The following is a 27,593-nucleotide window of genomic DNA, read 5'->3' as shown; positions in this document are numbered from 1 at the left end:
CTAATCTTACACGTAATCTAATCTTACACGTAATGTAATCTTAAATGTCACCTATACCTCATTTAAAAATTTATGATTTTTTTTAAAAAAGAAAAGAATCTTGAAAGCAGCCAGAGAAAGATAACATATTACATTCATGAGAACAAAAAAGGATATGACTGATGGCTAGCTTGTCATAATAGATATTGGAGGTCAGATTTTATCTCTGGAAAAGGTGAGCCAGGGAGAACTCTGGATTGAGACACATAAGGCACAGCTGAGGAAAGAGAAGACATTAAGTGCATGTCTACACACTAACTGAAGAGACTCAGCACCTTCCTGTGCTAAATTCTGGAAAGTCAGCAGCCAAACGTAAACTCTACAGGCTGGAGAGTACAGAATTTCTCTCTAGGAAAATAAACCATCTCAAGAGACAAGACTTACAGACACCAAGAATCAAAAACCTCTCAGAAAAATGACCCAGCCAAGTCATCCTACTGTAGTAAGTCCTGCCTACTCAAACAATACTTCCAATAAGTGTTTCAGTGCCTAAAGCATAGATATGCAAAGCCCAATATCACCAGATGTCTGAAAAATATAAACAAATATTTTTTAAAAACCCATAAGAAAAAGACAATCCAGGGAGCAGGAAAAAAATTCACATAGAACTATTACTAATATCCTAATGACAGCCAACTACGAAAATGAAACATTTCAAGAACAACCCAAGGGGACTTTTCCTTCTGGTCCAGTGGCTAAGACTCCACACTTCCACTGCTGGTTGGGAAACAAAGATCCTGCATGCTGTGCAGTGCAGCCAAAAAATAAATAAATAAGTAACATTTTTTGTAATTAAAAAAAAAGAACCACCCCCCTCCCCCAAAAAAAAACCACCTGGAAATTAAAAATATGATAGCTGAAACACATAGGAAAAAAAAAAAGGATGAATTCAAAGATAAAGTTGAAGAAATCTTCCCAGAAAGAGACCAAAAAACCCCAAAAAAAGAAAACTAGAGAATCAGTCCAAGAGGTACTGCTCCAAATGAGAGTTCCAGAAAAAAAAGAAAGAGAAAATTAATCAGCTAAAATTATCAAAGAAATAATTCAAGACTTTTCAAGAAGTGAGAGAGTAGCATTGACATATATATACTACCAAATGTAAAAAAGATAGCTAGTGGGAAGCAGTTGCATTGCACAGGGAGATCAGCTCGGTGCTCTGTGACCACCTAGAGGGTTGGGATGGAGATGCAAGAGGGAGGGGATATGGGGATATATGTATACATATAGCTGATTCACTTTATTATACAGCAGAAACTAACACAACATTGTAAAGCAATGATACTCCAATCAAGATGTTAAAAAAAAAAGGAACTGGAAAACATTAGTTTTTGTATTGGAAGGACACACTTTTGAACCAAGCACACTGGTTCAATGAAGATCCATACCAAGGCACATTATAACAAACAAATTGAAATGCCAAGGATTTGAAGCTTCTAAAGAAGACTAAACAGGAATACCTACAAAGGATCAGGAATGAGAATGGCACTGGAGTGCTCAGGAGTAACACTGGAAGCTAGAAAGCAATGGAACAATGCCTTCAAAATTCTGTTAAAATGATTTCCAGGGCTTCCCTGGTGGCGCGGTGGTTGGGAATCCGCCTGCCAATGCAGGGGACGCAGGTTCGTGCCCCAGTCCGGGAAGATCCCACATGCCGCGGAGCGGCGGGGCCCGTGAGCCACAGCTGCTGAGCTTGCGCGTCCGGAGCCTGTGCTCCGCAACGAGAGAGGCTACAACAGTAAGAGGCACGCATACCGCAAAAAAAAAAAAAAAAAAAAAAAAGGATTTCCAACCTAGAATTCTACACCCAAACTAACAACCAAGTGGGAAGAAGAGAATATGCAAAGTCTCAAAAATCTGACTACCCATTTACCTTTTCTCAGGAAGTGACTAGAGAATCTGCTCCACCAAAACAAAAGAATAAACCAAGAAAGAGGAAAATATGGCATATAAGAAACAGGAGCTCAAACATGGGACAGACACAAAAAGAATTTCCATGATGATAAAGAAGAGGGATTCCAGGATGACAGGCACCCAGAAGAAACAGAGAGTAACTAGCCTAGGTAAGAATGGAAGAATGGAAGATTTCAGGGGTATGTCTACAGAAATATAAGAATAAAATAAATAAATTTATATTTGAAAATGAGAGGTTTACACACCTCTGCTGGATGCTTACGCTGAACACTAACAAACTAAAGAAATAAATCAACTCTAGGAAAAACAAAAAGTTGTAAAAAAGAAGAAACGTAATCATGGAATCTCACAGCTGTGAATAAAATTTAGTCATAACATAAACAATGAAATAATGACCTAACCCAAAACTAAAATATTTCTAAATCAGGATAGGGTCAGGGAAGTTTGAGTATTTCTACAGGGGTAGAGGGTTGGATCATTTAAGAGTTAACGCCTCATCTTCTATAACAGGAAGTCAATAAATATCTAAAACTGAAAAAAAAAGAAAAAAAGACAAAGAACTATAATAGTCTTACTTAGAAATACAGACATAAATAAAACAAAACATATATAGTATAATAAATAAAAAGCTACAGGTGAGAAGGACTGCCTCTATGAAGAATAAATGTAGGGTTAAAAGAATGGGGCATGCTTCTACTAATTTTCATTATAGGCTTGGTAGGACAAGTCGACTTTTAAAACTCTGACCATGGATTGTATGTCTTTTCCTTCTTGATCTGTAGGAATTCTTTACACGTCCTTGGTATGAATCCTCTATGACTTGGCCTTTCACTCATACATTGGTATCATCTGAACACAGTTTCATTTATCAAATGGTTTCCTTTATGGCTAGATCCTTTTGTGACCTATTTATGAAATCTGTCATTATTCTTATTAAAGCTTTATTATTTTTCACATTTAGATCTACAGTCACTTGGAATTGATTTTTCTATCATGGCAAGAAATGAAGGTCGAGTTGTTGTTTTCTCCCCATGTGGATATCCAACTGATCCAGCATCATCTATTATAAAAGACGACCCTTTCCACACCGCACTGCTGTGTCACCTTTGTCATATATCAAGTTACTATATATGAATGGCTCTGCTGCTGAAGTCTATTCTGTTCCACTGGTCTATTTTTCTTTCCTGTGTCAATATCACAGTGATGTAATTCTACTCCTTGGTACATAACTAAGAGAACTGAAAACATATGTCTACACAAAAACTTGTATCAGAGTGTTCACAGCAGCATTATTCACGTCAAAAATGGAAACAACCCAAATGTCCACCAATTGATGGATATACAAAATGTGACACACATCAATACAATGAAACATTCAGTTATAAAAAGAAATGAAGTATTAATACATACAAGATTCATGAACCTTGAAAATATTATGCCAGGTGAAAAAAGCCAGACACAAAATGCTATGTACTATTATTCCATTTATATGAAATGTTCAGAAGAGAAAAATCCATAGAGACAGAAAGTAGACTAGTGGTTGCCAGGGGGTGAAGTGTAGGGTAGGAAAGCAGGGGAATGAGGAGCTGCTGTGAATGTTTATAAGATTTCTTTTTGGGGTGATAAAAATATTCTGGACTTAGTGGTGATGGCTGCACAGCTTTGTGATATACCAGAAACCACTGAAAAGTACACCTTAAAAGGGTCAATTTTATGGTATGTGAATTATATCTCAATACAAAAAGTTTCAAGTTATTGAGGAAAAGAGAGCACAGTTGGGGGGGAGTGTGACAAAATATAGTACATAATCATTTATACATTCAGACATACAGTATGTGCACATGCAAGCACACACAGACTTTTGAAGCCTTCAAAGCGAGAATAGAGCTGTTTTTTTTGCAGACATTCATGAGACATTTTTTAAAATATAAAAGCAACACAGGCACATAGAAAACATTTCATTACAGAAATATAAATATTTCCCTCCCGCATTAGTCCTACTATTCAGAGGCAACATTTTTTTAATTTAACTTAATTAACTTAATTAATTAACTTCTTATTTTTGGCTGCGTTGGGTCTTCATTGCTGCGCACGGGCTTTCTCTAGTTGCGGCGAGTGGGGGGCTACTCTTCCTTGCAGCGCGTGGGCTTCTCATTGTGGTGGCTTCTCTTTGTTGTGGAGCACAGGCTCTAGGCGCATGGGCTTCAGTAGTTGTGGCACTCAGGCTCAGTAGTTGTGGTCAGGCTCTAGAGCACAGGCTCAGTAGCTGTGGCGCACGGGCTTAGCTGCTCTGCGGCATGTGGGATCCTCCCAAACCAGGGCTCGAACCCATGTCCCTTGTATTGGCAGGTGGATTCTTAACCACTGCGCCACCCGGGAAAGTCCAAGAGGCAACAACTTTTTAAAAAAATTGTTTTTAATTAAAATTTTCAATAGGTAATGCAAACAAACTACTTCAGTTCATTTCTTATCATCTTTCTAAGGCTGTATGTCTACACTAACAAATTAAATATACGTTCATTGATTCCTCCCTTCTTACTCAAAAGATAACGTTATGCAGACCGTCCCACATCGCTTTCTTTTCTCTTTATGTTGGAAAAATTCCAAATCGATACATAGCTTCTTCATTCCCCTTTTCCTTTGCTACTTCCTTTCTTTCAAACAGGTGCAGAGTATTCCACTGGATGTACTACATTTCAATAATTCTTTATTGACCTTTCCATAAAAGATGAAGAATTTAGCTCACTGGCATCACAACTTCCCCTTCTTCCCGATATATTTTTATTTTCAAATCTTCAGTTACTTTCACTTCAAATAATAAACAAACTTTTTTTTCTTTAACTTTAAACTGTGTATGACTCCTTAATATGTAAAATAAAATAAATATTTACATTTCCTCCTTCTCCCAACATGTTAGCTACACTATAACTTTACAGCAGTACAATTTATAACATTTACCTTTACCTCCTATCTGTATTCCTGCAACAGAGCCACAAACTCATGCCACAAGGATCTGTGGCAAGTAAAATTAACAGGTGAAGTAGGCTTGGGATAAGAAAAAATAGTGGCATATGATAGAATAACAATTCTTTCTCTTCCAATTTTTGTCATCAGCTATAAACACTGAATTAGCAAATGGTGAATCCTTGATGTTAAGGAAAATACAGGATTAGGTTCCGGCAACCTTCTCGTCACAAGTTCATCAACCAATCAACACATAACATTGTTTTGTTTTTTGTTTTTTTATATATATATATTTTTTGGCTGTGCCGGGTCTCCATTGTGGGCTTCTCTCTAGTTGCGGCGTGCGGGCTGTCTAGTTGTGGCACACAGGCTTAGTTGCCGCGCAGCATGTGGGATCTTAGTTCCCTGACCAGGGATCAAACCCACGTCCCCTGCATTGGAAGGCAGATTCTCAGCCACTGGACCACCAAGAAAGTCCCCATAACATTGTTTTATATAAAACTGTGTTTCTGTTTAAAGACCCCTTGTTTAATACGTACTGTCAATTCATTCACATTGAATTCATGGCCAACAACACTGTAACTCATGCCTGAATGAAGCTAATCTAACAAGCATATTTTCCCCCTAAGGCACATCACAGTCTTCTTGTGCTTAGAACACTAGATAACACTTGACTACTACCCTGAGGGGCTATTTTAAACAGTAAAACTACCAACGAAAAGCACAAAAATGTGAAAAACACGGCATTAAGTAAACTGAGAAAAGAATACTTGTTTACAGTATGAGAGCTGAAAATGTAGGCAGAGGGTCACTTTATTCAGCCTCAGGCGACTCAAATTTTTCACCACTCTGCATATGCACAGGCCCGTGAATGACCAGCAAAAGCAATGCAAGTATTGGTTTTGAAGTCACAAATAAGTTGAATAAAGAGTATTGATTGTGTGTATCTATCAAATGAAGCTTATAATCATATTGTGCAAATCCTGTATAGCCTTGCTCTTTTATATATGTTTGAACAGTCAAAATCCAGAAGAATTATATTAAAATCCCTCAATATAGCTGTATTTTAATAAATTTACCATGTATTTTTAGAACTGTTTGCTATATAAAAGTTTATAACTGTCATATCTTTTTTATGGATGCTTAGTCCTTAAAAAGAATCTACCTTTGTTTCATTCAGGCGTTTGGTTTTGAAGACTGTTTCATTTGATACTCATTCATGCATTCAAAAATAATTATTGAGGGCCTTAGTATTGTTGTAGATGCTAGGGATATAGCAGTGAGAAAAAAAAAACACTTAGGTCCAAGTGCTCATGAAGTTTATGTTATAAGAAGGGAAACAGACAATAAACAAACATATAAATATTTAGTAATATAAAAGGAACCAATAAGTACTTTAAAAAAACTAAGTAGAGAAAGGGGAGTGGTATAGGTATCATACTTATACATAGAGCAGTCAAAGAATGCCACTGTAAAGAGGTGACATTTGAGCAGAAGCTTGAATACAGTGAGAGATAAGTGTGTTTGAGGCAAATGGCAAATAAACCAGTGTGAGTGCAGTAGTGGGACAGTTATTAGTTGAATAGGGTAGTCTAGAACTAGATCAGAAGGTCTACTTAGAGCACTGAATTTTATTTTAAATGTGATGGGAAGTCTTTGGAAGGGTCTGAAGTTGGGGAGAAACTGATCTCAAATTTGTATTTAATTCTACTTTCTTTTACTTTATGATTATCGGAACTATTTTCTTTCCAGTTACTTCCAATCTTTGTCATTTTGGGGGGATGTTTCCTGTCAACAGCCTAAAGATGGATTCTCATTTATTATCATAATATATACTTGGCTTTATTTCTTCCATATTATATAATCGCAGGTAAAAATAGAATATTTTTGTTTGCTCTTTCTCTCTTCCTCACTTTTATTAGACTAAATTTCTTTTTGTTCCTCCTCCTATACCCTATCACAGTAAAAGTTCTATGTACAGTATCTCTGTTGCTTGTGCTTATTACTTTCCTACTTTTAGCAAACATATAACCCTATTCTTCTCTATAGACAAATTAATGAATTATTCTGTAGTCCTAGATGATTTTCTTACCTTTCTCCGCTGTTCCTCTTCTCCCAGAGCATGATCACTATCAGAAATATGATCCTTCAAATGCTTTTATTTCCACATTACAAACTCCCGGTGTCACTATTATTAAAATTTGCCCCTATTAATACTGCATTTCACAGGCACATTATCACCATCAATTTAAATAAAAACACTGTAAGAGTCATTGCTCACCACTACATTACATTCTATAAGCTTTACCGTTATTTATTTATTTATGGCTGTGTTGGGTCATCAGTGCTGTGCACGGGCCTACACGTGTTTTTAAATTTAAATGAATATTTTTAAAATACAAGCTTACCCCCCAAAGAACAGTAAAACCAACATTAATTCAATATCATCATCCAACATACAGTCCATACTCAAATTTCCCCTGCTGTCTCAAAAATGTCATTTAAAACTGTTTTTCTCCCAATCCAGGAGCAAATTAGAACCCACGGATTCACACATTGCATTTGGCTACTAAGTCTCTTTCGTCTCATCCAACCTAGAACAGTCCCTCTGCTTCCCTTTGTTCTTCATTTAAAGAATCCAGGCCAGCAGGATGTCCCAGGAGTATTTCCTCATGATTAAATTCAAATCAAACATTTCCAGCATGAAAACTACAGGTGATGAGTGTTCTTCCTATTGCATCACCCTCAGGATACATATAATGTCAGGCTCTCTGTGACACTGCCAATGCAAAGCTTGACCTTACCTATTATGGTGGTAACCAACAAATCTCTCCTTTTTAAAGGCATATTTTCTCTTTTATAATTAATAACTAATCTATAGAGTGAAACTTTGAGACCTTGTAAAACACTGTTCTCCAAAACATTTTACTAAATGGTTTTAGCATCCATTGATTATCCTTACCTTAATCAATAATTATACTAGGAAATACTGTGTTGATTTTCTGATTCTATATTCCTTCTACATTAGGTAACATTCTTCTAAGAGACTGCCACATAACAATAAGCATACCTAGCTTGGTTCCTAAGTACCATTCCCCACTAAAATGAAGCAGGGCTCTTTGAAAAGGTCTGTTCACATTCAGCACAGAGACCACAGTGATACTAGAGAGAGATGGTAGAGATGTGTATGTATACATAAGCATAAAATTGGCAAAAATATTTATCTTTCTTAAATCTAGATAGAGTATACTAGTATTCTTTGTAAAGTATTTTCAATTTTTCTAAAGGTATAGTATTTTTTTCAAAGTAAAATGTTGTTTAAAAACAAACAAAAGGGCTTCCCTGGTGGCGCAGTGGTTGAGTCCGCCTGCCAATGTAGGGGACACGGGTTCGTGCTCCGGTCCGGGAAGATTCCACATGCCACAGAGCGGCTGGACCCGTGAGCCATGGCCGCTGAGCCTGTGTGTCCGGAGCCTGTGCTCCGCAACGGGAGAGGCCACAACAGTGAGAGGCCCGCATACCACAAAAAAACAAAACAAAACAAAACAAACAAACAAACAAAAACCGGGGGTAGGAGGGGAGACCCTGCAGGAATGCATAAATATCAGTTTGAGAGAACAGAAATTAAAAAATGGGTATAGAGTGTCATCATAAAACCAAAACTAGAATATGTAACTTTAAAACATCAGGAAAAACTCCATTTGTCCAATGGAAAGCAACGAGGAGAAGGGATTAAAAGTCAAGTACGATTAGAAGATATCAGCCAATAGATGGCAGAACCAAGTCAGAAAATAAAAATAATTATAATGGACTAAACCCACCATTTAAGAGATAAAAATGCTCATATTCCATCAAAAAAAGTTGACATATTGTCTACAAGAAACACACTTAAAAACAATAAAAATTAAAGAACAGAAAAACATATACCTAACATGAACCAAAAGAAAGTTGAGGATAGTATTCTTAAGATTTGAAAAAAACAAGTATTTAAAAAAAAATTATAGTCATGAAACAAAAAGAAGATATATGCATGTAAAAATATAGCCTCAAAATACATCAAGCAAAAACTGATAAACTACAAGCTGAAATGCATAAAGCTGAAATTTATACATCAATAATCACAGTTAAATACAATTAGGAGCTATTAGATATGAAATGTTTATAAAACAGGGCACATTTCAGGATTGATGCCATATGAACTGTATTTTGAAAATGTAATACAATAAATTATAAGTCTGTAACAAAAGAATAGCTCAAAATAACTAATAATCTAAGAGGAAGGAATATACAAATGTTTATAGTAGCTTTACCTGTAATTCTTAAAATATTGAAAGTAACCTAAATGTTCCTTATCTAGAAGAAATGGATTAAAAAGAACTGCGGTATACTTTTACACACTACTATATAAAAAATAGATAATCAACAAGGACCCACTGTATAGCACAGGAAACTGTACTCCATATCTTATAACAACATATAATAGAAAAGAATCTAAAAAAGAATATATTATACATATATATGTATGTATAACTGAATCTGCTGTACATCTGAAACACAACATTGTAAGTCAACTATATTTCAGTAAAAATTTTTTTAAAAATTGTATATTTTATACAATAGGATACTATTAAATAATAAAAAGTAACTATTGGTAACATTACAACAACATGAATGAATCTCAAAGAAATGCATTAAGCTAACTTATAACAAGTCAGACTCAAAAGGCTACATATTTACAATACTTACCCCATTTATATGACATGCTTGCAAAGGCAAAACTATAAAAACAGAAAACAGATCAGTGGTTGCCAGAGGCAACCTAAAGGGGTAGAGTGCAAAAGGACACCGGGGAGTATTTTGGGAACTATTTTATATCTTAATTGTGGTGGGAGTTACACAATTGTATACATTCACAAAACTTATAGCAGAACTATATGATAAAAAGGGGTGAATTTTACCCTATGTAAATTATACATTACTTAATAAAAACCATGGGGGGGGCTCTCATAACCAAACACTTAAAATCTATACATTTTATCGTATGTTAATTCTGTCTTTATATAAATAAATAAATAATCTGATTCATTCAACTCAACAGCTGGAAGAACAGCCACGAAGCAAATCCAAAGTAACAAGTAAATCATGATGATAGAAATCAATGGGGGGAAAAAAAGTGAAATAGATTAAAACCAATATCTGTTTCTTTGATTAGTCAGAGCTCTGGCAAGAATGAACAGAAAAGGAGAACTGAAAGAATAAACGGAAATGAAATAACAAAGGAGATTTTTTAAAGTGTTATAACCATACACTAATAAGTTTGAAAAGCTTAATTGAAATAGATTAATAAACTAAGTAATATTAAAGAAATTTAAATGGTAGTGAAAGACCTTCCTTGCAAAAAACCCCAGGCCAAGACAGTTTTACAGGTAAATGTCTACTCATCTTCCCATGAACATTTTGTACCACATACAGGATGTTGAAAAAACTGAAAATAGTGAAAGAAGCAGCAGTTCATTTTATGGGGCTAGCTAGTGTGACACTGTTTTATAAAACAGACAAGGTAGAGTGATGAAAATGTTCTGTACCTTAAAAGGAACATGGATTACTACGAGTGTACACATTTGTCAAAACTCACTAAATTATTACTCTTCAGGTCTGTGCATCTATTTCTCTTATAAGCATATATGTAAAAATCCTAACTAAAATAGTTAATCATGTATTAAATCCAAAAGTATTTTTTAATATTTATTTATCTTTATTCTTTTGGCTCCGTTGGGACATCGTTGCAGTGCATGGGCTTCTCTCTAGTTGTGGCGTGCGGGTTTTCTCTCTCTAGTTGTGGCGTGCATGCTCCAGAGCGCATGGGCTCTGTAGTTTGTGGCATGCAGGCTCTCTCGTTGAGGCGCGTGAGCTCAGTAGTTGTGGCGTGCAGACTTATTTGTCCCACAGCATGTGGGATCTTAGTTCCCCGACCAGAGATCGAACCTGCGTCCCCTACACTGGAAGGCAGATTCTCTACCACTGGACCACCGGGGAAGTACCCTAATAAAGTATTTTTTAAAATAGTGTATCAGGGACTTCCCTGGTGGCACAGTGGTTAAGAATCTGCCTGCCAATGCAGGGGACGTGGGTTCGAGCCCTGGTCCAGGAAGATCCCACATGCCACAGAGCAACTAAGCCCATGCACCACAACTACTGAGCCTGTGCTCTAGAGCCCACGAGCCACAACTACTGAGCCCACATGCCACAACTATTGAAGCCTGCACGGCTGGAGCCCATGCTCCACAACAAGAGAAGCCACCACAGTGAAAAGCCCGCACGCTGCAATGAAGAGTAGCCCCTGCTCGCCACAACTAGAGAAAAGCCCATGTGCAGCAACGAAGACCCAACACAGCCAAAAATGAATAAATAAATAAAATAGTGTATCATAACCAAGTAGGGTTTATCACAGCAATGCCAACTTCAACTTTTTTTAAAATTTGTTATACTTATTATTTTTAAAACAAACAGAAACTTCTTAACTAACCAGTAACAGAAAAGTTCTTCTGTAATTTGGTCATGGTTATATACACAAAACCTGTAACAAACACAACACTTAATGGAGAAACTTTAGATGATTCCTTCTCAACAAGACATAGTACTGAAGCTCATGATAAATATAAAAAAAAAAAAAAAATTGGGGGAAGATAACTATTTGTCTTAGAGAAACCTAGAGAATCAACAGAGTAGTACAACCAATAAGAGACCAAAAGCAAGACTGCTACATACAAGACCAGCCTATAAAAATTTTTAAAAATTCTAGGTCAGCAATAGCCAACTAGAAAATATAACAGAAAATACTTCAGCCACAAAAACTTTACAGTATCCAGGAATAAGCCCCCAAAATTCATAAAAACTAGCCAAGAATTCTTAAGACCTCTACAGAGAGAACTGAACAAATGGAAAGACATTTCATGTACTTGGATGGGACAATCTAATCTTATAGATTTCAGTACTCCCAAAATTAATCTATAAATTCAATGCATTCAGAATAAAAATTCCATTTGAATCTTTTAAGGAAAAAGATACAAATAAGTTATTACAGAAGAATAATCCCCAAATGCTAACAAGCAAATAAAGAGATGCTCAAATTTTATATGAGGGAATAAAGATCCATAAATAATTAGGTCAACCTTACAAAAGAAGATTAAAGGAGAGACTTGCTCTACCATATAAAGAAGACATACCAAAATACAACTGTATTCTTTTTTATGTGATACTGGCACAAGAACACAGAGAGACCACCAGAACATTAGAGAAATCTCAGACACAGATTGGTATATACACATGGCAACTTAATATATGATACAGGTGCCAGCACAAGTCAGTGGGAAAATATGGATAATTTAAGAAGCATTGTGGAGAAAACTGGTTTACTACATGGAGAAAAATAAAACTCGATCTCTATCAATACTATGTAAAAGATAAGGCCTCGGACTAAAGAGTAAATATAAAAGTAAAACTGTACAATTAATAAAAGCTGTAGAATATCTTTTGTGCCTCAGGGGTAGGGAAGAAGTATTTAACTTTTAGAATACCATCAGAGTCCACTGGACCCAATTTTAGTTTTTTAGCTTCTTTTTCAAGTAATTCTGTTTATAATAATATTTCAGGACTTTTATTCTTTCTTAGAGATAATCCATAGAATAAAACTAAGATTTATTTTTAATAGAATAAAACACATTCTAGCTTGCAATTAACTACCAGATGTCCACTGGCCTTTCATCAATCTACAATACATTATGGGATCTTACTGATCTTACTTTTCCTATATTTTGTTATTACACCATCCTAGGAACTCGTCATTACTTATCACTGTTCATCAATTATTCCCAACTATGCTAATGCAAAGAAAAACCACTAAAATAAAAAGAAAATGGAAGAATGATGGTATGATAGGCAAAATATTGGCCTCCCAGTGATGTCCATGCCCTAAACAGCAGAATCTGTGAATGTTATTTTACATGGCAAAAGGGACTTGCAGATGTGATTAAGGATAAGAAATTTGAGTTGGGGAAATTATACCAGGTTATCCAAATTGGGGTGGGCCCAATCTAATCACATGAGTACTTAAAATAGGCTATGGTCCAAAACATGTGACTGCCAAAGAACCGTAAGAGAGATACAACATTGCTGCCTTTGAAGATGGAGGAAGGAAACCACCACCCAAGGAATGCAGGCAGCCTCTCAAATCTGGAAAAGGCAAGGCAAAAAGATCCTTCCCTAGCGCCCCCAGAAAGGAATGCAGCCTTGCAGACACCTTGATTTTAGCCCAATGAGAGCGGTGTCAGACTTCTGATGCTACAGAACCATAAGATAATAAACCTGTACTGTTTTGAGCAACTTAGTGATAATTTATTATAGTAGAAATAGAAAAACAACACAGATTTAATGACCTAAAAGGACGATGCAATAGTCAAATAAATTATGATCTTTTAGTTGTCTTCTTGCCTTGCCCAAAGTACCACATCATCTTTCAAAAACGTATAAATGACTAAGAAACCATCTTTGGAGTCTGATTTTAGCTTTCATTGACTCCAGCTGAGAATTAAGAAATTTTTATTTTCCACTTAAGATAATCAAGAGAAGAAAATGACAGAAAACAATTTATAATTAGACAAATCAGAAAATAAATACAAAGAGATAACAGCACCTAAAACTGATGATGGTGACACTGACTATATAAATGAAATCTGAGTCTTCAAATGACAGTATCCTAGATGAATTTTCTCAAATTCAAGAATCAATGAATTGGACAATATATTTCTAAGGGGAAAAAAAAAGGGAAACATGGTTTTCTCATCAGTTAAGTCGTTCAACTGAAGGACTTCACCATACAATATTCTGCAACAAGAACTTGGACCATTTCATTATGCTCAAAGGACACATAACAATATCCTTCATCTTTTATGATGTTTGTGCACCAAGGTTTACTTGATACAAAGTGATTTTTCAGTATGTTTCAATTCATATTAAAATTTCTAATAAAGTTGTTTTTCATTATAGTTTTATTCTTATTGTTGTAAATTGGTAAAATAACAAAATATAAACATAGCAAAAAGGTCTACTTGACCCAGATGGTTAATGGTGACGACTATTTTCCTTAGGTACAGACCATAAAGCAAAAAAATTGGTGAGTCTGAATACAACAAAATTAAATACTTCTGTACAATGATGGATACCATGAACAAAGTTAACAGACACGACAAAATGGCAGAAGTTATTTGCACTGTATGTAATCAATATGGAATAAATATGTAGAATATAAAAGGAACATGGGAAAATCAGTTTGAAAAAGAAAGTAATTCTGACAGAAAAACAGGCAAAGAACTGGAACAATTTATAAGACTCCCAAAAAGCTAACAAGCATTGAAGAAATGCTCAAAATAATTGGTGGTACAAGTAAGACAAAGATACATTATTTTGTACCAACTGGACTATCAAAAATGAGGAATCTGGATGATGCCAAGTGTTTCTGGGATATGGAGATATAGAAACAGTTGTATAAAACTAATCTGTTAAGAGTGCAGGTTAGTTTTATTAGTTTTATACAACTGTTCTGAATAGCAATCTTGCGCTGTTTATTCAATTTAAATCTATACATACCCTATGCCTTATCAATTCTGCTCTTGGGAATATATTCTAAACAAATGCTCACAAAGTTCCATAAGGGAACAATTACAAGAAATTCACTGCAGTGTGAGGTAGTGGGGAGTTGGAGACAACCTGATATCTACCACTGGAAGGCCCAACAGATACACTATTAATTTTATGCAGCAGTGAGCAGCAGTGGATTAGTGTACAGATAGGAACACACAGTAGAAACATGGGTGATGAGGCAAGGAAGAAGCAAAAACAAAGGACAGGAGAGGTAAAAATTATGTAAATGGGAGAAAGGCAGTACAATCTACCAAGCTCCTTTTTACCCCTGAAACCTATAACCTATTATGCTATAACATAATACCCCAAAATATATTATGCTATACTAGAAATCAGGTATAAAAACACTGGATTTTTTTCTACACATTATAAAAATTATAGTAAGTATAATTTGCTGTTAAGTACGTATGTAGGGATCCTTTACAAAATATATTTTATATCATTTAATACAAGGAAAAAATGTCAAATAAAGATTACAATTTTACTCACTTTAGCTCCAACACTGCAACTGCCCGTGCTCCCAGTGCTCCCACTTGCAACTCCTGTGAATCTAGCTTCCAATAATTCTTGCCTTCTTGGATCCAGACTATGAAGCTCATCCATTGCACCTATTAAGATAAAAAAAAAAACAAAAGTACATGCACATACATATACATGTATTTATATACACACATCACAAAATATGTGTATGTAATTAGTTCAGATGTAAATATAAACTTAGTGAACTCTAAAAACAAATGAAAGTAAGGTTACTTAAAGATTTTTATAATGTCCACACTTATTTATCAAAATAATCTATGGTGATGGTGGATTTCCAATACTTTTTTTTTTTTTGCGGTACGCAGGCCTCTCACTGTTGTGGCCTCTCCCGTTGTGGAGCACAGGCTCCAGACGTGCAGGTTCAGCGGCCATGGCTCACGGGCCTAGCCGCTCCGCGGCATGTGGGATATTCCCGGACCGGGGCACGAACCCATGTCCCCTGCATCGGCAGGCGGACTCTCAACCACTGCGCCACCAGGGAAGCCCCTCCAATACTTTTGACTGCAATCTACATTAAGACATATATTTTCACCCAAATCAGTACACACATACATACATATATTAAAAGTTCCACAAATATTTCTTACAGTATGCAGTATACTCCAATATTTTCTAGTCTATTCTAGTCCATTAAAAAGGAAAAACACTGATTGTGAGCTATTAAACGGATTTCATGAGCCATTAATGGATCCAGGTCCATAGCCTGAAAAATACCACTTCTCATAATACAATCTCCCTATTCTAAGCTGATACAGAATTTTGGCACTAAGTGGTATTATTGCTTATTTTGCTTATATATACTTTATCTAACTAATTTTAAACTGGGAAGATTCTTATTACTGTCACATCCCCATAATTTTTTGTACAATTGATAGTTTTCAGTTTCTATCAGACAGACAAAAAACACACACAAATATTAAGCAGATAACTGAGGTAACATCTATTATTAAACAATAACCCTGAAGATTAAGGGGGAAAAATGAGTGCCCTCCTGTAAGTGCTACTATGCAAACTAAAGCACCACAAATTCTAGTTAAAGTTCAATTAAACTCTTAAAAATTATTTTATCCATGTCTGCTAATTCTCTACTGATAAAACCTTAGAACTGACATAAATAATTGGTTCTCAAAGGGAGTAGGGAGGATATTATCAGAATTCAGAATCACATGGGGAGCATTTATAAATTACACTAGACCACTTCCATGTACCCTGACATTCCTCTCCTAAAGGTTAAGAGCTATTCCTATAGATCATACCCTTTAAAGTTCCCTTCATTACCTTCCATCTTCATCTGGATAGAGGACTACATGGATAATGGCCATCCTTCCATGTTTATTAGCATTCCTGTACCTGCATATATCTTCCCTGGCCATTCCTCATTCTTCCATCTTAGACAAAAAGGTAGCTTCCTTCAAAAAACTAAAGCCTACGGTTCTTGCTTTTGATCCCATTCCTTCTTGATATTCAAGGAATCTTGCATTTGCATGTAACCCCCCCCCCTTGCATCTTGTCCCTCCCTGCCTCCTTCTGCCTTGTTTATGTCTTTGAAAAGGAAAAAACAAAAACAAAAGAACTTTTGCTTGAATTTCATGCTATTAATATTATCATTTAATCCTTTCCTTGAACTAGTGATTTATAGCCCTATCCTCCTTAAGTCCCTGAAATCTGGTTTCTATTATAAGTATACTCCTGACAATGTACTTTCAAGTACCACCAGGACTTCCAATTTTTTTCTGATTCTGCTATTACATCAGAAACAGTCATTGTCAGATGATAGACAGATAGATAAGAAGAGCATTTGCTCCAAGGCTCTGATTTTTTTTTTCCATTTTCTTCCTAATGTTTGACAAGCAGAAGTGTCTAATTTTGGTGAAGTGAAAATTATCTAATTTTTCTATTTACAGTTATTATTTATCTGTTCTTTCCAAGAAAACTTTGCATGTCCCAAAGTAAAAAACATAGTGGATTTAACCAAGATGGCAGAGTAGAAGGACGTGCTCTGTGAGAACACCAGAATCACAACTAGCTGCTGGACAATCATCAACAGGAAGACACTGGAACTCACCAAAAAAGATACCCCACATCCAAAGACAAAGGAGAAGCCACAATGAGATGGTAGGAGGGGCGCAATCACAGTAAAATCAAATCCCATAACTGCTGGGTGGGTGACTCACAGACTGGAGAACACTTATACCACAGAAGTCCACCTACTGGAGTGAAGGTTCTGAGCGCCACATCAGGCTTCCCAACCTGGGGGTCTGGCAATGGGAGGAGGAATTCCTAGAGAATCAGACTTTGAAAGCTAGTGAGAATTGATTGCAGGACTTCAACAGGACTGGGGTAAACAGAGACTCCACTCTTGGGGGACACACACAAAGTAGTTTGCATATCAGGACCCAGGGGAAAGAGCAGTGACCCCTGGGGAGACTGAACCAGACCTACCTGCCAGTGTTGGAGGGTCTCCTGCAGAGGTGGGGGGATGGCTCTGTTTCACCGTGGGGACAAGGACACTGGCAGCAGAAGTTCTCGGAATTACTCGTTGGCGTGAGCCCTCCCACAGTCTGTCATTAGCCCCACCAAAGAGCCCAGGTAGCCTCCAGTGTTGGGTTGCCTCAGGCCAAACAACCAACAGGGAGGGAACCCAGCCCCACCCATCAGCAGTCAAGCGGATTAAAGTTTTACTGAGCTCTGCCCACCAGAGCAACAGCCAGCTCTACCCACCACCAGTCCCTCCCATCAAGCCTCTTAGATAGCTTCATCCACCAGAGGGCAGACAGTAGAAGAAGAACTACAATCCTGCAGCCTGTGGAACAAAAATCACATTCACAAAAAGATAGAAAAGATGAAAAGGCAGAGGGCTATGTACCACATGAAGAAACAAGATAAAACCCCAGAAAAACAACTAAATGAAGTGGAGACAGGCAAACCTCCAGAAAACGAATTCAGAATAATGATAGCGAAGATGATCCAGAACCTCGGAAAAAGAATGGAGGCAAAGATCAAGGAGGCGCAAGAAATGTTTTACAAAGACCTAGAAGAATTAAAGAACAAGCAAACAGAGATAAACATTACAATAAATGAAATGAAAACTATACTAGAAGGAATCAATATGAGAATAACTGAGGCAGAAGAATGGATAAGTGACCTGGAAGACAGTATGGTGGAATTCACTGCTGCAGAATAGACTAAAGAAAAAAGAATGAAAAGAAGTGAAGACAGCCTAAGAGACCTCTGGGTCAACATTAAACTCAACAACATTCGCATTATAGGGGTCCCAGAGGAGAAGAGAGAGAAAAAGGACCTGAGAAAATATTTGAAGAGATTATACTCGAAAACCTCCCTAACATGGGAAAGGAAATAGCCACCCAAGTCCAAAAAATGCAGCGAGTCCCATACAGGATAAACCAAGGAGAAACACGCCAAGACACATAGTAATCAAATTGGCAAAAATGAAAGACAAAGAAAAATTATTGAAAGCAGCAAGGGAAAAATAACAAATAACACACAAGGGAACTCCCATAAGGTTAACACCTGATTTCTCAGCAGAAACTCTACAAGCCAGAAGGGAGTGGCATGATATACTTAAAGTGATGAAAGGGAAAAACCTACAACCAAGATTACTCTACCCTGCAAGGATCTCATTCAGATTCAATGGAGAAATAAGAAGCTTTACAGACAAGCAAAAGCTAAGAGAATTCAGCACCACCAAACCAGCTCTACAACAAATGCTAAAGGAACTTCTCTAAGTGGGAAACACAAGAGAAGAAAAGGACCTACAAAAAAGAACCCAACGGCTTCCATGGTGGCGCAGTGGTTGAGAGTCCGCCTGCCGATGCAGGAGACACGGGTTCGTGCCCTGGTCTGAAAAGATCCCACGTACCCTGGTCCGGAAAGATCCCACATGCTGTGGAGTGGCTGGGCCCGTGAGCCATGGTCGCTCATGGTCGCCTGTGCGTCCAGAGCCTGTGCTCCACAACGGGAGAGGCCACGACAGTGAGAGGCCCGCATATCGTAAAAAAAGAAACCAAAAAAAACATGAACCCAAAACAATAAAGAAAATGGTCATACGAACATACAGATCGATAATTACCTTAAATGTGAATGGATTAAATGCTCCAACCAAAAGACACAGGCTTGCTGAATGGATACAAAAACAAGACCCATATATATGCTGTCTGCAAGAGACCCACTTCAAACCTAGGGACACATACAGACTGAAAGTGAGGGGATGGAAAAAGATATTCCATGCAAATGGAAAACAAAAGAAAGCTGGAGTAGCAATACTTGTATCAGATAAAATAGACGTTAAAATAAAGAATGTTACAAGAGACAAGGAAGGACACTACATAATGATCAAGGGATCAATCCAAGAAAAAGATATAACAATTATAAATATATATGCACCCAACATAGGAGCACCTCAATATATAAGGCAACTGCTAACAGCTATAAAAGAGTAAATCGACAGTAACACAATAATAGTGGGGGACTTTAAGACCTCACTTACACCAATGGACAGATCATCCAAAATGCAAATAAATAAGGAAACACAAACTTTAAATGACACAAGAGACCAAATAGATTTAATGGATATTTATAGGACATTCCATCCAAAAACAGACTACACTTTCTTCTCAATTGCGCATGGAACATTCTCAAGGATAGATCACATCTTGGGTCACAAATCAAGCCTCAGTAAATTTAAGAAAACTGAAATCATATCAAGCATCTTTTCTGACCACAACGCTATGAGATTAGAAATGAATTACAGGGAAAAAAACGTAAAAACCACAAACACATGGAGGCTAAACAATACGTTACTAAATAACCAAGAGGTCACTGAAGAAATCAAAGAGGCAATCAAAAAATACCTAGAGACAAATGACAATGAAAACACGACGATCCAAAACCTATGGGATGCAGCAAAAGCAGTTCTAAGAGGGAAGTTTACAGCTGTACAAGCCTACCTCAAGAAACAAGAAAAATCTCAAGTAAACAATCTAACCTTACACCTAAAGGAACTAGAGAAAGAAGAATAAACAAAACCCAAGGTTAGCAGAAGAAAAGAAATCATAAAGATCAGAGCAGAAATAAATGAAATAGAAACAAAGAAAACAGGAAAGATCAATAAAACTAAAAGCTGGTTCTTTGAGAAGATAAACAAAATTGATAAACCATTAGCCAGACTCATCAAGAAAAAGAGGGAGAGGACTCAAATCAATAGAATTAGAAATGAAAAAGGAGAAGTTACAAAAGACACTGCAGAAATATAAAGCATCCTAAGAGACTACTACAAGCAACTCTATGCCAATAAAATGGACAACCTGGAAGAAATGGACAAATTCTTAGAAAGGTGTAACCTTCCAAGACTGAACCAGGAAGAAATAGAAAATATGAACAGACCAATCACAAGTAATAAAATTGAAACTGTGATTAAAAATCTTCCAACAGGGCTTCCCTGGTGGCGCAGTGGTTGACAGTCCGCCTCCCGATGCAGGGGACACGGGTTCGTGCCCCGGTCCAGGAAGATCCCACATGCCATGGAGTGGCTAGGCCTGTGAGCCATGGCAGCTGAGCCTGTGCTTCCAGAGCCTGTGCTCCACAACGGGAGAGGCCACAACAATGAGAGGCCCGTGTACTGCAAAAAAAAAAAAAAAAGAAATCTTCCAACAAACAGAAGTCCAGGACCCAGACAGCTTCACAGGTGAATTCTATCAAACATTTAGAGATGAGCTAACACCCATCCTTCTCAAACTCTTCCAAAAAATTGCAGAGGAAGGAACACTCCCAAACTCATGCTATGAGGCCACCATCACCCTGATCCCAAAACCAGACAAACATACTACAAAAAAAGAAAATTACAGACCAATATCCCTGATGAATATAGATGCAAAAATCCTCAACAAAATACTAGCAAAAAGAATCCAACAACACATTAAAAGGATCATACACCATGATCAAGTGGGATTTATCCCAGGAATGCCAGGATTCTTCAATATATGCAAATCAATCAATGTGATACACCATATTAACAAACTGAAGAAGAAAAACCACATGATCATCTCAACAGATGCAGAAAAAGCTTTTGACAAAATTCAACACCGATTTATGATAAAAACTCTCCAGAAAGTGGGCATAGAGGGAACCTACCTCAACATACTAAAGGGCATATATGACAAACCCACAGCAAACATCATTCTCAATGGTGAAAAATTAAAAGCATGTCCTCTAAGATCAGGAACGAGATAAGGATGTCCACTCTCACCACTATTATTCAACATAGTTTTAGAAGTCCTAGTCACGGCAATCAGAGAAGAAAAAGAAATAAAAGGAATGCAAATTGGAAAAGAAGAAGTAAAACTGTCACTGCAGATGACATGATACTATACATAGAGAATCCTAAAAATGCCACCAGAAAACTACTAGAGGTAATCAATGAATTTGGTAAAATTGCAGGGCACAAAATTAATGCACAAAAATCTCTTGCATTCCTATACACTAATAACGAAAGATCTGAAAGAGAAATTAAGGAAACAGCGCCATTTACCATTGCAACAAAAAGAATAAAATACCTAGGAATAAACCTACCTAGGAAGACAAAAGACCTGTATGCAGAAAACTATAAGACACGGATGAAAGAAATTAAAGATGATACCAACAGGGCTTCCCTGGTGGCGCAGTGGTTGAGAGTCCGCCTGCTGATGCAGGGGACGCGGGTTTGTGCCCCAGTCTGGGAAGATCCCACATGCCGTGGAGCGGCTGTGCCCGTGAGCCATGGCCGCTAAGCCTGCGCGTCCGGAGTCTGTGCTCCGCAACGGGAGAGGCCACAACAGTGAGAGGCCCATGTACCGCAAAAAAAAAAAAAAAAAAAAAAAAAAAAAAGATGATACCAACAGATGGAGAGATATACCATGTTCTTGGATTGGAAGAATCAATATTGTGAAAATGACTATACTACCCAAAGCAATCTACAGATTCAATGCAATCCCTATCAAATTACCAATGGCATTTTTTACGGAACTAGAACAAATCATCTTAAAATTTGTATGGAGACACAAAAGACCCTGAATAGCCAAAGCAGTCTTGAGGGAAAAAAATGGAGCTAGAGGAATCAGACTCCCTGACTTCAGACTATACTACAAAGCTACAGTAATCAAGACAATGTGGTACTGGCACAAAAACAGTAACATAGATCAATGGAACAAGATAGAAAGCCCAGAGATAAACCCACACACCTATGGTCAACTAATCTACGACAAAGGAGGCAAAGATATACAATGGAGAAAAGACAGTCTCTTCAATAAGTGGTGCTGGGAAAACTGGACAGCTACATGTAAAAGAATGAAATTAGTACACTCCCTAACACCATACACAAAAACAAACTCAAAATGGATTAGAGACCTAAATGTAAGACTGAACACTATAAAATTCTTAGAGGAAAACATAGGAAGAACACTCTTTGACATAAATCACAGCAAGATCTTTTATGATCCACCTCCTCGAGTAATGGAAATAAAAACAAAAATAAACAAATGCTACCTAATGAAACTTAAAAGCTTTTGCACAGCAAAGGAAACCATAAACAAGACGAAAAGACAACCCTCAGAATGGGAGAAAATATTTGCAAATGAATCAACAGACAAAGGATTAATCTCCAAAATATATAAACAGCTCATGTGGCTCAATATTAAAGAAACAAACAACCCAATCCAAAAATGGGCAGAAGACCTAAATAAACGTTTCTCCAAAGAAGACATACAGATAGCCAAAAAGCACATGAAAAGCCGCTCAACATCACTAATTATTAGAGAAATGCAAATCAAAACTACCATGAGGTATCACCTCACACCAGTTAGAATGAGCATCATCAGAAAATCTACAAACAACAAATGCTGGAGAGGGTGTGGAGAAAAGGGAACCCTTGTGCACTGTTGGTGGGAATGTAAATTGTTACAGACACTATGGAGAACAGTATGGAGGTTCCTTAAAAAATGAAAAATAGGGCTTCCCTGGTGGCGCAGTGGTTGAGAGTCCGCCTGCCAATGCAGGGGACATGGGTTCCTGCCCCGGTCCAGGAAGATCCCACATGCCGCAGAGCAGCTTGGCCCGTGAGCCATGGCCGCTGAGCCTGCACGTCTGGAGCCTGTGCTCTGCAGCGAGAGAGGCCACAGCAGTGAGAGACCCGCATACAGGAAAAAAAAAAACGAAAGATAGAATTACCATATGATCCAGCAATCCCACTACTGGGCATATACCCAGAGAAAACCATAATCCAAAAAGACACATGCACCCCAATATTCACTGTAGCACTATTCACAATAGCCAGGTCAGGGAAGCAACCTAAATGCCCATCAACAGACGAACGGATAAAGAAGATGTGGTACATATATACAATGGAATATTACTCAGCCATAAAAAGGAATGAAATTGGGTCATTTGTTGAGACGTGGATGTATCTAGAGACTGTCATACAGAGTGAAGTAAGTCAGAAAGAGAGAAACAAATATCGTATATTAACGCATGTATGTGGAACCTAGAAAAGTAGTACAGATGAACCGGTTTGCAGGGTAGAAATTGAGACACAGATGTAGAGAACAAACGTATGGACACCAAGGGGGGAAAACCGCAGTGGGATGGGGATGGTGGTGCGCCGAACTGGGCGATTGGGATTGACATGTATACACTGATGTGTATAAAATTGATGACTAATAAGAACCTGCAGTATAAAACAAACAAACAAACAAAAAAACAATACTAAACTTTCTTTGGGTTATTTGTATGGAAATATGTTAATATAATGTTTCAGACATTACATGAAATTTCTAAAACTCTTATATGTTCTGGTATAATGTTATAAATCATAATTCTAGTTATTACTGTAAAATGTATATCTCAGAAATAACTAAAAAAAAAAAAACCATAGTAATCTTTGTAAGTTTTTTTTTCTTTTTTTTTTTTTTTTTGTGGTACGCAGGCCTCTCACTGTTGTGGCCTCTCCCGTTGCGGAGCACAGGCTCCGGACGCACAGGCTCAGCGGCCATGGCTCACAGGCCCAGCCGCTCCACGGCATGTGGGATCTTCCCAGACCTGGGCACGAACCCATGTCCCCTGCATCAGCAGGCGGACTCCCAACCACTGCGCCACCAGGGAAGCCCAATCTTTGTAAGTTTTATGTTTTTCTGCTTAGGTACATGATTTATCCTAAATTAATATTTGCATATGGTATGAGGGCAAGGATTTTTTCCCATGTGGTTTTCCTGTTTTATTAACCACCATTCATTGAAAAACAAAAACAGCAAAATTCTGCATCCACCAATAAATAGCCTTGGTGGCTTTGTCAAAAGTCAAAACATATATATATGGTCTAGTATAAAGACAGACATATAAACCAATGGGATAAAATAGAGAGCCCAGAAATAAGAGCACCAAGACCATTCTATGTGGAAAAAAGCTTTTTCAACAAATGGTATTTGAAAAATTGGATAGCCACATGCAAAAATGTTAAGTTGAACCCTTACCTTAACACCGAATACAAAAATTAACTCAAAATGGATCAAATACTTAAACATAAAGACCTAAAGCTGATATCCTTAATATCATTAATCATTAGGGAAATGCACATTAAAACCACAATGAGATACCACTTCACACCCATTAGGATGGCTATTATCAAAAAACAGACAGTAACAAGTGTTAGCAAGGATATGGAGAAGTTTGAACCCTTGTGTGTTGGTGGTGGGAATGTAAACTGCTGCAGTCACTGTGGAAAACAGTATGGCAGTTCCTCAGAAAATTAAACATAGAATCATTACATTATCCAGAAACTTCCATCTCTGAGTGTGTGTATGTGGGTGTGCTTCACCCACAAAGGAAGTGAAAGCAAAGACTCAAATAGATATTTGTACATCCATGTTGATAGCATTATTCCCAATAGCCAAAAGGAAAGAGCACCCTAAGTGTCCACCAATGAATGAATGGATGAATAAATTAAATGTAGTATATACATAAAAGGGAAAGGAAATTTTGACTAGAACGTAGATGAACTTTGAAGACATTATGCTAAGTGAAATATGCAAGACACAGAAGGACAAATACTGTATGAACCCTTGTGTGTTGGTGGTGGAAATGTAAACTGGTGCTGTCACTGTGGAAAATAGCATGGCTATTATACTAGAGTCCTAAAGTAGTCAAATTCAGAGAGACAGAAAGTAGAATCATGGATGCCAAGGGCTGAGGGACATGGTGGAATAGGGAGTTAGTGTTTAATGGGTACAGAGATTTGCTTGGGAAGATAAAGTTCTGGAGATATGGTGGTGATGGCAGTAGGACCGTCAGAATGTACTTAATGCCACTGAACCATACATCTAAAAATGGTTAAAATGGTAAATTTTATTTATGTATATTTTACCACAATTCTTAAAAAATAATTTTTAAAAAAGAAAACGATAAATTTAATCAAAAATTTGAATTTGCTAGTTCAAAAAACACGGTTATAAAAATGAAAAGGCAAGCAAGAGACTGAGAGAAAATGTTTACAAAACATGTATATGCTATATATACTATGTCCACTCTTTGGCTTGGAAACTGGTTGCTGGCCCAATAGAATTTAGCAGGAAAGATGAGGACATTAGTCCCCACTTTGACTTGTACCAGCTAACAATGTGGTATTTTGTTTCCCATAGTTTTTGTTTCTTAAATGTATAGCTTCTTCTCCTCCATGAGGTCCCAGAGGAAGTTGTACATTCAAGGGAGAACAAAACAATTAGCTTCTAACTGAAAACCCTTACTAGGGTTCCCAACTCCACTGTGGTCCTTAACACCTTCTAAGAAGTTTTTGTGATATTTTAAAGAGTCAGTATATCCAAAAGACCCTGGTATAACTCCTGGCACATAACAGATGCTTAACAAATATTAGCATACCTGTCTAAAAATCTACCTAACCTTGAATACTAGAGCCTTGCTTCTCAAAATGCAGTCCACTGACAGCAGCATCTGTTATCACCTCAGATGCTTTTAAGAAAAGCAAAATCTTGGGTTCCACTCCAGACCTACCAAATCAGAATCCACATTTTAACAAGAGCCTCAGAAAATTAGGTACATTCAAGTTTGAGAAGCACTGCTATAGAACAGAGGACACCACAAACTTTGGAAAGAGCCTAATCATAAATATTTTAGTCTCTGTAGGCCACTGGGCATAATCATGTAGATGTTTATATAACAAGAGAGAAAAGCTTCCCACAAACATTTTGTTGACAAAATTTAATGATGTAATGGGACTTCCCTGGTGGCGCAGTGGTTAAGAACCCGCCTGCCAATACAGGGGACACAGGTTCGATCCCTCGTCCGGGAAGATCCCACATACCGCGGAGCAACTAAGCCCATGCGCCACAACTACTGAGCCTGTGCTCTAGAGCCCATGAGCCACAACTACTGAGCCCGTGTGCCTAGAGCCCATGCTCCACAAGAGAAGCCACCGCAATGAGAAGCCCGCGCATCGCAACAAAGAGTAGCCCTCGCTCGCCGCAACTAGAGAAAGCCGTGCGCAGCAACGAAGACCCAATGCAGCCAAAAATAAAATTAATTAATTTAAAAAAAAAAAAAAGAAATGGCAGTGAGCTGCCCAAAAGCCATTCTATGTTAAAAAAAAAATTATAAAAGACACTATAAAGACCATACCATCCTTAAAGAATACCCCATCTCAAAATACAACCACCTGTCTCCTAATTATGCTACTATTCTTACTGCACTGCTCCCCAAAATCTACTGTAAACCCAAAACTTCACATAAAACATATAACAAGAGATGTCACTACTCAAATTAGAGATCAATCACATTCTATTTAATGAAGAACAATTTTAGGGAAATCAACATAAATAAAACCACAATTTGACCCATTAGAGCAGTCTGTCACGGCCCCTTCTAATAACTTTTTTTCCCTCTCTCTCTTCTTCTCTTTCACACACACACTCACAAACTCACTCAATAAATGTTAATTATTATACAAGTATGGCCTCCCAAGGTGGTCAGTCTAAAAAAGGACACATGTATTTGGACATATTAGCAGCTCTGGTTGGTCAACATTACTTTATAGTTATAGCACCTTTTTTATGACAATGAATCAATTTTTCATTATTTCATTTTTAAAGTACCTTAAGTCTTCATCTTCCTTAGCAGAGAGTCAAAACAAAATAAAAATATCTAGAAAGCATGTTTTCAAAAGGTTAAAACCAGAATACCAGTTACCAAAAAGAAATGAGTTTGTTCAATAAGACCTTTCTAATATTAGATTCAACTGCTACTCAGCCATTACTTCATTTTTTTTAGATTTAAAACTTCCTTTACTCTGAAAATATTTTAATTCATTCCAGGTTTTAATTGTTACTTTTCATATTACATATGATAAGCTGATTTATACAGAACAGTAAAGTCTTTCTTCAATT

General features: G+C 37.2%; 1 protein-coding gene across 3 annotated transcripts in view; it reads right to left on the bottom strand.

Moving 5' to 3' along the window:
* Nucleotides 1-27,593, bottom strand: part of TLK1 (tousled like kinase 1) — a 150,669-nt gene that overhangs the window by 89,520 nt on the left and 33,556 nt on the right. For all 3 annotated transcript variants that reach the window (XM_067741565.1, XM_067741566.1, XM_067741567.1), the window contains exon 2: nt 15,103-15,221. In XM_067741565.1, the coding sequence (XP_067597666.1) occupies nt 15,103-15,221 (119 nt within the window). The remainder of the gene's footprint in view (nt 1-15,102; nt 15,222-27,593) is intronic.

This window comes from Pseudorca crassidens, chromosome 6, assembly GCF_039906515.1.
Source record: "Pseudorca crassidens isolate mPseCra1 chromosome 6, mPseCra1.hap1, whole genome shotgun sequence".
Lineage (NCBI taxonomy): Eukaryota > Metazoa > Chordata > Mammalia > Artiodactyla > Delphinidae > Pseudorca > Pseudorca crassidens.
This window is presented reverse-complemented; position numbering and strand designations above follow the sequence as displayed.